The sequence below is a fragment of the Dendrobates tinctorius genome, unplaced genomic scaffold, assembly GCF_039654945.1.
Source record: "Dendrobates tinctorius isolate UK_male_01 unplaced genomic scaffold, ASM3965494v1 ptg000140l, whole genome shotgun sequence".
Taxonomy (NCBI): domain Eukaryota; kingdom Metazoa; phylum Chordata; class Amphibia; order Anura; family Dendrobatidae; genus Dendrobates; species Dendrobates tinctorius.
In genome coordinates, this window is record NW_027361808.1 from 11,173,131 (window position 1) to 11,189,464 (window position 16,334).

At 44.2% G+C, this 16,334-nt stretch overlaps 1 protein-coding gene across 3 annotated transcripts in view; it reads left to right on the forward strand.

Moving 5' to 3' along the window:
- Positions 1 to 4,813: 4,813 nt before the first annotated feature.
- LOC141049031 (protein Mis18-alpha-like) overlaps positions 4,814 to 16,334 on the forward strand; it is a 140,726-nt gene continuing 129,205 nt past the window's right edge. For all 3 annotated transcript variants that reach the window (XM_073545132.1, XM_073545135.1, XM_073545134.1), the window contains exon 1: positions 4,814 to 5,308. In XM_073545132.1, coding sequence (XP_073401233.1) covers positions 4,936 to 5,308 — 373 coding nt within the window. In that variant the 5' untranslated portion in view covers positions 4,814 to 4,935. The remainder of the gene's footprint in view (positions 5,309 to 16,334) is intronic.

Genomic DNA, 16,334 nt, shown 5'->3' on the forward strand with positions numbered 1-16,334 from the left:
TACTGCCCCAGTGTTTCACCATACTGCCCCAGTGTCTCACCATACTAGCCCATGTCTCTCCATACTGCCACAGTGTCTCACCATACTGCCCCAGTGTCACACTATGCTGCCCCATGTCTTTCCATACTGCCCCAGTGTCTCTCCATACTGCCCCATGTCTCTACACAGTGCCCCCATGGTCCGGCTTTAAAAAATAAAAAGTTTTTCTTTACCTGTCCGAGGTCCAGCAGTGTCCTCTCCTCCATTCATCTGAGGTGGGAAACGTCCTGGCGTATGGCAGTGACATCAAACGACAGTGACATGCACGCTTACATAAGATGCCGGGCTGTGATTGACTGGAGGCTGTTAAAGGGAATCTGTCACCCTTTTTTGAGATATGATATAATTCAATTGTGTGTCACATAAGGATTCTCTTAGTACTTTTGCTACCCCCTGACCCCGCACCTTTCATGCATAAATACCTTTTTTATATCGTTTCAGATGTATGTAAAATGCCGCTGTCCGGTCTGCTGGGCGGGGCTTATTCAACTGCTCCCCCCTCCCTGTCTTGCTCTATGCATTTCTTCTTGTGTAGAGCAAGACAGGGAGGGGGGGGGAGCAGTTGAATAAGCCCCGCCCATCGGACTGGACCGTGGCAGTTTACATACATCTGAACCGATATAAAAAAGGTATTTATGCATGAAAGGTGCGGGGTCAGGGGGAAGCAAAAGTACTAAGAGAATCCTTATGTGACACACAATTGAATGATATCATTATATGATATCTCAAAAAAGGGGTGACAGATTCTCAACTGTTACCGTGTGGGGAGCCTTCCCTCACGGCAACAAAGATTTTATCTGCACTTGCAGGATGCACATTCAGTTACTAAACAGGCAAAAACCTGCCGCTGGGGCCTGGTGAGCAAAGGAGAGGGGGCCCGGGGTTACACCAGTAAGTGCAGTAATGCCTTGATGGCGGTCATGACAATCTTTCCCCTTTCTAACTTAATCCCTGTATCCTATGCTGTACCTACAGTTGTGGCCGAAAGTATTGACACCCCTGCAATTCTGTCAGATAATACTCAGTTTCTTCCTGAAAATGATTGCAAACACAAATTCTTTGGTATTATTATCTTCTTTTAATTTGTCTTAAATGAAAAAACACAAAAATTGTCCTAAAGCCAAATTGGATATAATTCCACACCAAACATAAAAAAGAGGGTGGACAAAAGTATTGGCACTGTTCGAAAAATCATGTGATGCTTCTCTAATTTGTGTAATTAACAGCACCTGTAACTTACCTGTGGCACCTAACAGGTGTTGGCAATAACTAAATCACACTTGCAGCCAGTTGACATGGATTAAAGTTGACTCAACCTCTGTCCTGTGTCCTTGTGTGTACCACATTGAGCATGGAGAAAAGAAAGAAGACCAAAGAACTGTCTGAGGACTTGAGAAACCAAATTGTGAGGAAGCATGAGCAATCTCAAGGCTACAAGTCCATCTCCAAAGACCTGAATGGTCCTGTGTCTACCGTGCGCAGTGTCATCAAGAAGTTTAAAGCCCATGGCACTGTGGCTAACCTCCCTAGATGTGGACTGAAAAGAAAAATTGACAAGAGATTTCAACGCAAGATGGGACAACTGTATGTCCTATACTTAATGTATAAGTTGCATTATACATTAATCACACTACATTACATTAACTGCGTATATTAGTGCCTATAAAACTATGCATTTTCACATGTGATAACAATCACAAAAATGCAATAAAATCACACAATCTGTTATTGAGAGGGAGCGGCATATAACAGCACCGATCACAGCCTTACAGTTGTGGCCAAAAGTATTGACACCCCTGCAATTCTGTCATATAATAGTTTCTTCCTGAAAATGATTGCGAACACAAATTCTTTGGTATTATTATCTTCATTTAATTTGTCTTAAATGAAAAAACACAAAAGAGAATGAGGCAAAAAGCAAAACATTGATCATTTCACACAAAACTCCAAAAATGGGCCAGACAAAAGTATTGCCACCCTCAGCCTAATACTTGGTTGCACAACCTTTAGCCAAAATAACTGCGACCAACCGCTTCCGGTAACCATCAATGAGTTTCTTACAAATGCTCTGCTGGAATTTTAGACCATTCTTCTTTGGCAAACTGCTCCAGGTCCCTGATATTTGAAGGGTGCCTTCTCCAAACTGCCATTTTTAGATCTCTCCACAGGTGTTCTATGGGATTCAGGTCTGGACTCATTGCTGGCCACCTTAGAAGTCTCCAGTGCTTTCTCTCAAACCTTTTTCTAGTGCTTTTTGAAGTGTGTTTTGGGTCATTGTCCTGCTGGAAGACCCATGACCTCTGAGGGAGACCCAGCTTTCTCACACTGGGCCCTACATTATGCTGAAAAATTTGTTGGTAGTCTTCAGACTTCATAATGCCATGCACATGGTCAAGCAGTCCAGTGCCAGAGGCAGCAAAGCAACCCCAAAACATTAGAGAACCTCCGCCATGTTTGACAGTAGGGACCATGTTTTTTTCTTTGAATGCCTCTTTTTTCTCTTGTAAACTCTATGTTGATGCCTTTTGCCCAAAAAGCTCTACTTTTGTCTCATCTGACCAGAGAGCATTCTTCCAAAACGTTTTAGGCTTTTTCAGGTAAGTTTTGGCAAACTCCAGCCTGGCTTTTTGTCTCAGGGTAAGAAGTGGGGTCTTCCTGGGTCTCCTACCATACAGTCCCTTTTCATTCAGACGCTGACGGATAGTACGGGTTGACACTGTTGTACCCTCGGACTGCAGGGCAGCTTGAACTTGTTTGGATGTTAGTCGAGGTTCTTTATCCAACATCCGCACAATCTTGCGTTGAAATCTCTTGTCAATTTTTCTTTTCCGTCCACATCTAGGGAGGTTAGCCACAGTGCCATGGGCTTTAAACTTCTTGATGACACTGCGCACGGTAGACACAGGACCATTCAGGTCTTTGGAGATGGACTTGTAGCCTTGAGATTGCTCATGCTTCCTCACAATTTGGTTTCTCAAGTCCTCAGACAGTTCTTTGGTCTTCTTTCTTTTCTCCATGATCAATGTGGTACACACAAGGACACAGGACAGAGGTTGAGTCAACTTTAATCCATGTCAACTGGCTGCAAGTGTGATTTAGTTATTGCCAACACCTGTTAGGTGCCACAGGTAAGTTACAGGTGCTGTTAATTACACAAATTAGAGAAGCATCACATGATGTTTCGAACAGTGCCAATACTTTTGTCCACCCTCTTTTTTAGGTTTGGTGTGGAATTATATCCAATTTGGCTTTAGGACAATTCTTTTTGTGTTTTTTCATTTAAGACAAATTAAATGAAGATGATAATACCAAAGAATTTGTGTTTGCAATCATTTTCAGGAAGAAACTGAGTATTATCTGACAGAATTGCAGGGGTGTCAATACTTTTGGCCACAACTGTACATCTACCTTTGTGTGAGACAGATATATATATATATATATATATATATATATATATATATATATATATCTATGTCTGAAGCTTTGTCGCCATAAAGGGTGAGGACATGTTTCTTGCACAGCGGCCCCAAGCGCTCAGTGCCTGTCAGGTACAGACTGGGGCTGAAATTCAGCCCTGACATTTGAAATCACACAGGCCCATGTTGTCCCCATCCCCGAGCACCAGATGGGATATATTACTAATATTACCCTGGATGGGGGAAAGCCAGATTTACTACAAGACCAATATTTCTAATGATACCCGTAGTCTGCAGGGGTAAGTGAGGGAGTCATCGACTTTGTGCTCCATCACAGCTCTTAATAGCATGGGTGTTGTGAGAATAACGGAGCAGACAAGGCAGCTCACGACCAGACAGGCCCTTCTGGCTTTTGCCAGAATTGCCAGATAGCCAGTCACGCCCTGGTGCCTGCACTCATATCAATATTGGTCATGGAAAAAGCCTTTAGGATTTTTAGTGTCAGCAAACATTTTAATAGTCTTTCTTTCATTAAAAAAGGGATAGAGGTGGCCGAGAAGCTGTGGGTGCAGCCATGCCACCCTAGTCAGCTTTCCTCGAACATACAGGGGGCTCCGGGAGAAAGGGGCCACATCTCTGATGGCCAGAAGAGCCGGCCAAGTTTAGGGTGTTGTGTTGTCTTCCCTATTGCTCTTGTTACGCCAGGCTGACGAGCATCAGGCAAGCCGCACACATTCAGAGGTTGCGGAATGGGTGTAGAGGGGCACAGCAGCATTACACAGCTGCATCCCTCACTGACAATAGTTTTTTTTTAAAGAATAACACGACTTTGCATCGATTACAACTTCAGACCTATGTCCCCTCCGAATGGCGTCCTGTTAGGCTGTGTGCACACGCTGCGGATTTTGCTGCGGTTCCGCAGCGGTTTTGGCCGCTGCTGACCCGCAGCAGTTTCTGCTGCGGTGTACAGTACAATGATTCCCTATGGGAATCAAAAACCGCAGTGCAGACGGTGCGGAATTTTCCGCGCGGATTATCTGCGGTTTTCAATCCGCAGAAAGAATTGACATGTCAATTCTTTCTGCAGATTCTCCTGCGGTTTGCCATCTCCTCCATTGAGGAGATGAAAAACCGCAGGGCAAAACCGCAGAGCAATCCGCAGGTAAAACCGCAGGTCTTTTGACCTGCGGTTTCACCTGCGGATTGTACAAAATCCGCGCGGATGAATCCGCACCTTTTCCGCAGTGTGTGCACACAGCCTTATAGTGCCACAACCGCTGCAGCCCGGCTATTGGCAGTGAGGTGCTCAGACGATTGAAGAACATGCACAGAATGCAGTCTTCCTGCAGAGGGCGCACCTGAGCAACGCAAAGTAACACACACTGACATGCGCAGTAACTCCAGGTTGCTGCCGGTCATGTGACTTGTGTTTTTGGACTGCGAAGAAAGCTTATTGGCGGGAGTTGGGACAGTTACAGCCATGGCGCACAGTTGGTCAAGTGGCTACGAAGACTCGGGGACAAGTGACAGCGAAGTGGCCGGAACCAGCGACAGCGAAGTGGCCGGGACAAGCAGCTTCCAAGTGGTAGGGACAAGCAGCTTCCAAGTGGCCAGGATAAGTAGCTTCCAAGTCGCAGGGAGAAGCGACAGCGAAGTCGCAGGGAGAAGCGACAGCGAAGTGGCCGGGACAAGCTACAGCGAAGTGGCCGGGACAAGCAGCTTCCATGTGGCAATGTTTCAGCGTGATAACGACCTTAAGACCCTGTACCTGTGTAAGCAGTGCCGCCTGCCAGTAGGAGACTCGGGCGACGGGACCGATGTGTTTTGTGGCGGAAACTTCATCTATTTGAAAGGTAGGAGTCCCCGTGCTGGGAGCAGCGGCCGCGCGTCTGGAAACCTCCCCGGGGAGCGTTCTCCCGGCTGCGCCACCCAGACCGCGGGGCTTCCGAGGGTGTATAGCGGGGGATTCTCCTTAAACGTTCTTGCACAATGGATTTTGTTGCTGCTCCGCGGGGGGGGGGATGGCTGCCCCTGCTCCGCGGGGGGGGGGGGGGGGGGGATGGCTGCCCCTGCTCCGCGGGGGGGGGGGGGGGGGGATGGCTGCCCCTGCTCCGCGGGGGGGGGGGGGATGGCTGCCCCTGCTCCGCGGGGGGGGGACGGACGGCTGCCTCTGCTCTGTGGGGCAGGCCATCATGTACTTCAGAGAAGGAAGCTCTGTCCTGGGGCAGTGATCACACAGTACGGGGTCCACATTTGCGCTTGAAAATTGTGTTTTGTGTTAAGGCCGTTTTACATTTAGCGATGCACCAGCGATACGACCCGGTCAGGATTGCTGGTGCATCGCTAAATGATCGCTAGTGAGCTTCCACACAGGAAGACCTCACAGCGACGCAGCGCACGATACTTACCTTTCACACACAGCGATCCTGACGTCCTCCCGCCCGTGTCCAGCGTCGCTCGTCGTCACAGCAGGAAGCTGACGACGAGAAATGGATCCGCCCGATCAGCGACAGACAGCAGGGGAGCCGGTCGGAGGTAAGTATCACACATAGCGATATCCCTAGCCCGTCACAAAATCAGTGACGTTTTAGAGATATTGCTAGCGATATCGCTATGTGTAAAACCCCCTTTAGAGATAAGTGCATTTAAACTTCTAATTTTTATGCCCTTAAATCAGCGACCTATCATACAAAGTAGTTAAATAACATTTCCCACATGTCTACTTTACATCAATATTATTATTATTTATATAGCACCATTGATTCCATGGTGCTGTACATGAGAAGGGGTTACATACAGATTACAGATATCACTTACAGTAAACAAACTACAATCACAGACTAATACAGAGGGGAGAGAGGACCCTGCCCTTTCAGGCTTACATGCTACAGGATGGTGGGGAAGGAGACAGTAGGTTGGGGGTTTGCAGCAGTTCCGGTGTTGGTTGTGGTAATATCTCCGGTAGTGGTGAGAGAGAAGGAGGTAGCAGGGTTATTGCAGGCTGTAGGCTTTCTTTAAGAGGTGGGTTTTCAGGTTCCGTCTGAAGGATCCAAATGTGGAGAAGCGGAGGAGTAGCAAGGATGAAAGATGAATTAGTCAGCCAGCAGAGCTAAGGATGGACTGGAGAGGTGTGAGGGTGTTAGCAGGGAGACCACAGAAAATAATGTTGCAGTAGTCAAGGTCGGAGATGATGAGGGCATGCACAAGCATTTTAGTAGATTTAGGGTTGAGGAAAGGACAGATTCTGGAAATATTTTTGAGCTGGAGGCGACAGGAGGTAGAAAGAGCTTGGATGTGTCTTGAAGGACAGGGCAGAGTCAAAGGTTACTCCGAGGCAGTGAACTTACGGTACAGGGGAAAGCGTGATGTCATTAATTGTTATAGCTAGGTTGGGTAAGGAAGATCTGTGAGATGGAGCAAAGATGATGAGTTCAGATTTGTCCACATTGAGATTGAGGAAGCGAGAGGAGAAGGAGGAGGATATGGCTGAGAGAGGTGACGTCTGGGCCAGATAGGTAGATCTGAGTGTCATCGGCATAAAGGTGGTGCTGGAATCCGTGAGACTTTGAGCTGCCCCAGACAAAGTGTATAGATTGAGAAGAGTAGGGGTCCTAGAACAGAGCCTTGGGGGTCTCCAACAGAGAGAGGGTGGGATGAGGAGGTGGTGTGCGAGTAGGAGACACTGAATGTGCGGTTGGAAAGGTATGATACGATCCAGGATAGGGCGAGGTCTTAGTTGCCAAAGGAGGAGAGGATCTGTAGTAGGAGGCAGTGGTCAACTGTGTCGAATGCAGAGCACAGGTCTAGAAGCAGGAGTATAGAGTATTGTCCGTTTGATTTGGCTGTAAGTAGGTCGTTAGTAATTTTGGTCAGGGCTCTCTCAGTGGAGTGATGGGGGCGGAAACAAGATTGTAGATTGTCAAAGAGCAAGTTAGATGATAGGTGGGAGGAAAGATCTGCGTGGACGTGCTGCTCCAGGAGTTTGGAAGCGAATGGGAGCAGCAATATTGGGCGATAGCTAGACATAGCTGTTGGGTCGGCTTTTTAAGGATAGGCATGATTGTGGCATGTTTGAAAGCAGAAGGGAAGGTACCGGACGTTAGCGATAGGTTGAAGAGGAGGGTTAGGGATGGGGGATAAGTGTGGTGGTGAGGTTGGGAAGCAGGTGGGATGGGGTTGAGTGCACAGGTTGTGAGGTGCGATTTGGAGAAGAGACAATTAAGCTCCCCTTCAGTGATGTTGGAGTGAGGTTATGGTGTTTGGGCAATGGTCTGGTATACAAAGGGGTTGTGTAGGTTGAATGATGAAGACTTGCCTTGTTTGGTCAGTACTTTTATTTTTTTTTTGTTAGGAAGTTGGAAGCTGACCAGCGATTTCTCATTGTCTTTCCAACAAAATTTACAAAACCATTAATTTTAGGGACCACATCACATTTGAAGTGACTTTGAGGGGCCTATATGACGGAAAATATCCAAAAGTGACACCATTGTAAAAATTGTACCCCTCAAGGTGCTCAAAACCACATTCAGGAACTATAGTTAACTTTCAGGTGCAACACAGGAATTAATGGAATGTGGAAGGAAAAAAATAAACATTGACAATAATTTTACTTTAGAACCACTTTTTTATTTTCACAATGGTAACAGCAACAAATTGACCCCAAAGTTTTTTGTGCAATATCTCTTGAGCATATTTCATAGGTGGGGGGAAAAAAACCACTGTTTGGACGCACGGCAGAGCTCACAGGGATAAAGCTCAATCTGACTTTTTGATTAGAAAATTTGTTGGCATAATTAGCAGATGCCATGACATGTTTAGGGAGCCTCTCGTGTGCCTAAACAGTGGAAACCGCCTACAAGTGACCCCGTTTTGGAAACTAGACCCCAAGGAGCTTATCTAGATGTTTGGTGAGCACTTTGAACCCCCAAGTGCTTCACAGAAGTTTATAATGCCGTGAAAATAATCACTTTTTTGCCACAAAAATGTTTGTAGCCCCCAATTTTTTATTTTCACAAGAATAATAAGAGGGACTCCATATGTGGAAGAAAACTACTGTATGGGCGCAGGGCTCAGAAAGGAAAGAGTGACGCTTTGGAATGCAGACTTTGATGGAATGGTCTGTGGGTGTTATGACACGTTTGAGGAGCTCCTGTTGTGCCTAAACAGTGAAAACCACCCCACGAGTGACCCCATTTTGGAAACTAGACTCCTCAAGGAATTTTAGATATGTGGTAAGCACTTTGAAGCACACAAGTGCTTCACAGAGTTTTATGTTGATCTGGGAAAAATGAAAAAAAAAATTCCCACAAAAAAAGTTAACCCCTTTTTTTTCATTTTCACAATATCAGGCGCAAATGGACCCCAAAACTTGAGCAATTTGTCCTGCGTACACGAATAGCCCATACGTGGTTGAAAACTACTTTTGAAGCACAGTGCAAAGCTCAGAAGGGTTCAGGTTTTGCACTTCTGATTTGAAGGGGCCATGTTACATTGGCAGGACCCCATTTTTCAAACTATACCTTTTAAATGAATTTATCTAGGGGTTCAGTGATCATTTTGACACCACAGGTGGGTCACAGAATTTTATTCCATTGGGCAGTGAAAAAAAAATCATTTAAATTTTACCAACAGAATTTTTTTTAGCCCTAGATTTTACATTTTCACATTGGGAAATGGGTAAAAATGGCACCAGAACTTGTCCCACAATGTGCTGAATGTAGAAATACTCTGTATGAGGCTGTACAGTGAGACTCGGGAGGGATGGAGCGCTATTTCCCTGCTGGAGCACAGGTTTTCCTAAAATAGTAGGCGGAATCCATATACAGAGCCCCAAGGGATAGAAGAACAGAATCACCTCTCTCTCAAGTGACCCCACTTTGTAAATTATACTCCTTTGGAAACTTATCTACAGGAATATTGACTATTTTTGACTCTATGGGTATTTTCCTGAAACAAGCAGTAGTGGATGTTGCTGAGTGAAAATTGCAAACTGCCTCTGTAGTGACCTGTCCATGCCTCTAGAGACATGCACCCGAAAATTGGGAAGCAGAATGAACAAATCAACAGCAGGTGAAGAATTGGTATTATTTATTTTTTACGCCGTTTCTCATGTGGTATAAGTGATTAAACCCTTATTGACTGAAGCTTTTTTCTGACTTTTGTTTCCAGAGCCATAACTTTTTTATTTTTCCGTCAATATGACCACGTTAGGGCTTATTTATTTTGCGGGATGAGTTGTACTTTTCAATGATACCATTGGTTTTACCATGTCGTGCAACAAAAAACGTGAAAAAAAAATTCCAAGTGCAGTGAAATTGCAAAAAAAATGCAATCTCACAGGTTTTTTTTTTTGGCTTTTTTGGTAGGTTAACTAAATGCTAAAACTGACCTGTCATTATGATTCTCCAGGTCACTACCAGTTCATAGACACCAAACATGTCTAGGTTCTTTTTTTTATCTAAGTGGTGAAAAAAATTCCAAAGTTTGCTTAAAAAAAAAAAAAATACATTTTTGCGTCTCCATTTTTCGTGATCTGGGGTTGGGTGAAGGCTTATTTTTTATGTGCCGAGCTGACGTTTTTAATTATACCATTTTTGTGCAGATACAATCTTTTGATCGCCCGTTGTTGCATTTTAATGCAATGTTGCGGCGACCAAAAAAATGTACTTCTAGCGTTTTGATTTTTTTTTTTCTCGCTATGCAGTTTAGCGATCAGGTTAATCCTTTTTTTTATTTATCATGCGTCCACTACTGGATCGGCTCTGCTACGTAGAGGTAATGCACAGATCACCTCTTTGTAGCTGAATTACAGCTATGCTATGAGCGCCGACCACAGGGTGGAAAAAATGATTTTTTATTTTCACGGCTCTACGTTATAAACTTCTGTGAAGCACTTGGAGGTTGAAAGTGCTCACCACACATCTAAATAAGTTCCTTGGGGGTCTAGTTTCCAAAATGGGGTCACTTGTTGGGAGTTTCCACTGTTTAGGCACATCAGGGGCTCTCCAAAAGCGACATGGCGTCTGATCTCAATTCCAGCCAATTCTGCATTGAAAAAGTCAAGCGGTTCTTCTTCCCTTGCAAGCTCTGCCGTGCGCCCAAAAAGTGGTTTACCCCCACATATGGGGTATCGGCGTATTCAGGAGAAATTGCACAACAAACTTTGTGGTTCATTTTCTCTTTTAACACTTGTGAAAATACAAAAAATTGGTTCTGAATTAAATTTTTTGCAAAAAAAAAGTTAAATGTTAAATTTTTCCTTCCACATTGCTTCAGTTCCTGTTAAGCACGTAAAGGGTTAATAAACTTCTTGACTGTGGTTTTGAGCACCTTGAGGGGTCTAGTTTTTAGAATGGTGTCACTTTTGGGTATTTTATCTTATGTACACCCCTCAAAATGACTTTAAATATGATGTGGTCCCTAAAAAACAAAAATGGATTTGTAAATTTTGTTGTAAAAACAAGCCTTATAACTTCCTAACAAAAAAAAAATGTTTCCAAAATTGTGCTGATGTAAAGTAGACATGTGGGAAATGTTATTTATTAAGAAATTTGTGTGACCCATCTCTCTGATTTAAGGGCATAAAAATTTAAAGTTTGAAAATTGCAAAAGTTTCAAAAATTTAACCATATTTCCATTTTTTTTCATAAATAAACACAAATCCCATAGAAGAAATTTTACCACTAACATGAAGTAAAATATGTCCCGAATAAACAGTCTCAGAATCAGCGGAATCCGTTAAAGTGTTCCAGAGTTATAACCTCATAAAGTGACAGTGGTCAGAATTGTAAAAATTGGACCGGTCATTAGCCCCTTCCTGACATCCGACGTACTATCCCGTCCACGGTACCCTGGCCCGTATGACCGTGGACGGGATAGTACGTCTACCGCGATCAGCGGCGCCCCCATGGTGAGCGCCGCTGATCGCGGCCGGGTGTCAGCTGATTATCACAGCTGACACCCGGCACAATGTGTCAGGGGCGGTCACGGACCGCCCCCGACACGTTAACCCCTTGCACACTGCGATCAAACATGATCGCGGTGTACCGGGAGTTAAAGGGAAGCATCGGCAGGGAGGGGGCTCCCTCCGTGCTTCCCTGAGCCCCCCACGGCAGCGCAATGTGCAGCGCTGCTGCGGGGGGCTCCTTTCCTCCAGGCCCCCGAATCCAAGATGGCGACGGGGGCCTGCAGGAAGCTGGCTTCCTCAGTGCCTGCAAAGCGATCTGTCACAGGACAGTGATGTCCCACCTGGGACTATGTAATAAAGTAAAAAAAAATAAAAAAAAAAGTGTAAAAATTAAAAAAAAATCGCCAAATAAATTAGTAAAAAAAAAAAATATTCCCCAATAAATTCATTTTTTGAAAATAATAAAAAAAAAAACAATAAAAGTACACATATTAGGTATCGCCGCGTCCGTAACGACCTGCCCTATAAAACTGTCCCATTAGTTAACCCCTTTAGCGAACCCCTTAAAAAATAAAAAACGAAGCAAAAAATGATTTATCATACCGCCAAACAAAAAGTGTAATAACGCGCGATCAAAAAGACGCATATAAATATCCATGGTACCGCTGAAAACGTCATCTTGTCCCGCAAAAAACGAGCCGCCGCACAGCATCATCAGCGAAAAAATAAAAAAGTTATAGCTCGCAGAATAAAGCGATGCAAAAATAATTATTTTTTATATAAAATAGTTTTCATTGCATAAAACCGACAAAACATAAAAAACGACCTTAAAGAGGTATCGCTGTAACCGTACTGACCCAAAGAATAAAACCGCTTTATCAATTTTACCGCACTCGGAACGGTGTAAACGCACCCCCCCAAAAGAAATTCATGAAACGCTGGTTTTTGTTCATTCTGCGTCCCAAAAATCGGAATAAAAAGCGATCAAAAAATGTCACGTGCCCGAAAATGGTACCGATAAAAACGTCAACTCGTCCCGCAAAAAATAAGACCTCACATGACTCGGTGGGTCAAAATACGGAAAAATTATAGCTCTCAATATGTGGTGATGCAAAAACTATTTTTACAATAAAAAAGCGTCTTTTAGCGTGCGACAGCTGCCAAACATAAAAACTGCCATAAATAGTAAATCAAACCCCCCGTTATCACCCCCTTAGTTAGGGAAAAATAATAAAATAAAAAAAAATGTATTTATTTCCATTTTTCCATTAGGTCTTGGGTTAGGGCTAGGGTTAGGGCTGAGATTAGGGTTAGGGGTGTGTTGGGGTTCGGGTTGGAGTTAGAATTGGGGGTTTCCACTGTTTGGGCACATCAGGGGCTCTCCAAATGCAACATTGCGTCTGATCTCAATTTCAGCCAATTCTGAGTTGAAAAAGTCATATGGTGCTCCTTCCCTTCCAAGCTCTGCCATGCGCCCAAACAGTGTTTTACCCCCACATGTAGGGTATCAGCCTACTCAGGACAAATAGCAAAACAATTTTTGGGGTCCAATTTCTCCTGTTACACTTAGGAAAATAAAAAATTGGGGGCAAAAATATCATTTTTGTGGAAAAAAATGATTTTTTTATTTTCACGTCCGAGCGTTATAAACTTCTGTGAAGCACTTGGGGGTTCAAAGTGCTCACCACACATCTAGATAAGTTCCGTGGGGGGGGTCTAGTGTCCAAAATGGGGTCACTTGTGGGGAGTTTCAATAGTTTAGGTACATCACGGGCTCTCCAAACGCACGACACCCGCAGACCATTCCATCAAAGTCTGCATTGCAAAACGTCACTGCTTCCCTTCCGAGCCCCGACGTGTGTCCATACAGTAGTTTTCTCCCACATATAGGGTGTCAGCGTACTCATGACAAATTGGACAACAACTTTTGGGGTTCAATTTCTCCTGTTACCCTTGGGGAAATAAAAAAATTGGGGACTAATTGATCATGTTTGTGGAAAAAATACGATTTTTTTATTTTCATGCCCTGGCATTATAAACTTCTGTGAAGCCCTTGGGGGTTCAAAGTGCTCACCTCACGTCTAGATAAGTTCCTTAGGGGGTCTAGTTTTCAAAATGGGCTCATTTGTAGGGGGTTTCCACTGTTTAGGTACATTAGGGGCTCTCCAAAGGCAACATGACACCCGCAGACCATTCCATCAATGTCTGCATTCCAAAACGTCACTACTTCCCTTCCGAGCCCTGACGTGTGTCCATACAGTAGTTTTCTCCCACATATGGGGTGTCAGCGTACTCAGGACAAATTGGACAACAACTTTTGGGGTTCAATTTCTCCTGTTACCCTTGGGAAAATAAAAAAAATGGTGACTAAAAGATCATGTTTGTGGAAAAAATACGAATTTTTTATTTTCACGCCCGGGCGTTATAAACTTCTGTGAAGCACTGGGGGGGTTCAAAGTGCTCACCACACATCTAGATAAGTTCCTTGGGGGGTCTAGTTTACAAAATGGTGTCATTTGTGGGGGGTTTCCACTGTTTAGGTACATCAGGGGTTTTCCAATCGCGACATGGTGTCCGATCTCAATTCCAGCCAAAAACGTCAAATGGCGCTGCTTCCCTTCCGAGCTCTGCCATGTGCCCAAATAGTGGTTTACCCCCACATGTGGGGTATCAGCGTACTCAGGACAAATTGCACAATAACTTTTAGGGTGCTGTTACCCTTGGAAAAATAAGAATTGAGGGTGAAAAGGTCATTTTTGTGGAAAAAATATGATTTTTTAATTGTACGGCTTTGTTATAAACTTCTGTGAAGCCCTTGTGGGTTCTCACCACATATCTAGATAAGTTCCTTGGGGGGTCTAGTTTGCAAAATGGGGTCACTTGTAGGGGGTTTCCACTGTTTAGGTACATCAGGGACTCTCCAAACGTGACATGGCGTCCGATCTGAATTCCAGCCAATTTTGCATTGAAAAAGTCAAACGGCGCTCCTTCCATTCTGAGCTCTGCCATGCGCCGAAACAGTCGTTCCCCCCCACAAATCAGGTATCAGCGTACTCAGGACAAATTGCACAATAACTTTTGCAGTCCAATTTCTCCTGTTACCCTTGGTAAAATAAAAAAAAATTGAACCTGAAGTATTTTTTTGTGAAAAAAGTTAGATGTTCATTTCTTTTTAAATATTCAAAAAAATTCCTGTGACGCACCTAATGGGTTAATAAACTAATTGAATGTGGTTTTGAGCACCTTAAGGGGTTCAGTTTTTAGAATGGTGTCACTTTTGGGTATTTTCTATCATATAGACCCCTCAAAGTGGCTTCAAATGTGATGTGGTCCTAAAAATAAAATGGTGTTGTAAAAATGAGAAATCGCTGGTCAACTTTTAACCCTTATAACTTCCTAACAAAAAAAAATTTTGGTTCCAAAATTGTGTTGATGTAAAGTAAACATGTGGGAAATGTTAGTTATCAAGTTTTTTTGTGTGTGTGCCGTATCTCTGTGAATTAAGTGGAATAAAAATTCAAAGTTGGAAAGTTGCGAAATTTTCAAAATTTTTGCCAAATTTCCGTTTTTTTCACAAATAAACGCAAGTTATTTGAATGAAATTTTACCACTAACATGAAGTACAATATGTCACGAGAAAACAATGTCAGAATACCGGGATCCATGGAAGCGTTCCAGAGTTATGACCTCATAAAGGTACAGTGGTCAGAATTGTAAAAATTGGCCCGGTCATGAACGTGCAAACCACCCTTGGGGGTGAAGGGGTTAAGCTGCAAAATGGCTCTATCACTAAGGGATTAATGTACTTGCTCAGTAGTGAGGCTGTGCTGTGGAGTCAGGAAAATTGAGTTGGAGTAGGAGGTTTGGCTTACCGACTCCAGATCCCTAGTTTGGACACATGTGTTCATGCAGTGGTTTTCCTTGTTCTTCTTTCATTGTGAACATTGTAGATTCAGAATGAAGGCAGCAAAACCACAAAGAAGCAAGTGAAAACTTAAATTCCTGAGGGTATGTTTCCACGGTCAGTAAACATTGCGGATTGTACAGCTGCAGCGGCCAGATGTTACAGCATAGTGGAGGGGATTTTATGAAATCCCATCTCCGTTATGTGTGCAGGGACGCCTCCAGCTTCCCTGCATATATGCATATGCGGCGCGTCTTTATAGACCGCAGCATGTCTATTTATCTTGCGGAGACGCTCAGGTCTCAGTGGGCCCTTTTAACACTTACCACGATTCCTTGTGCACAGATGAGAAATATAGGTATAGCACAATGGCAAAGATTTCAATACTTACATAAGTCAATACATGAGTGATATCTATTTGTAAATTCTACAATAGCTCAGAAACTGGCAAGTCTTCGCAGCACACAGTGACTGCATACTTTTCATTTTAGCCTGGACAGTATAGTGCCCCATACAGTATTATGGGTGCACATACAGTTTGATGGGGCGTCACCTAGTGCCCCCAAACAGTGTGTGATGGACCCCATATAATGCTCCATGCATGAAAACAAAAATCAAATACTCCCCTCTCCTCGATCCCTGCCGCTCCCGTCTCTACAGCATCTTCTGACCCTCTGCACTGCTCAGCAAAAAGGGAGTGCTGCAGTGTTGTCATGTAGTCCTCTGCCCTGAGGCATGACAGTCAGAAGAGACACTAGCTGCAAGGAACGAAGAGATGTGAGTGTTTGAGGTGGGCTGCCGGTGTCCCCGACGGCGAGTTTTCCCCCTTCCCTGTTCATCCAGGGCCCAGGCTCTTGCCCGGGTGCGTCGGGTGATGTTGCTGGCCCTGCTGCAGGGGATACGTTCGTCAGAGTTGCCAGCTTCGTAAATTGACAGCACTTCAGCTAACAGCTCTCATGAATGATTTACAGACATCAAGTAGGGACATCAGAAAAGGCTGAGAAGTAGGGAACTATTGTCGAATTGCTGCTAAGAAGCCACTAGTGAGGACCACTATCAATAAGAGAAG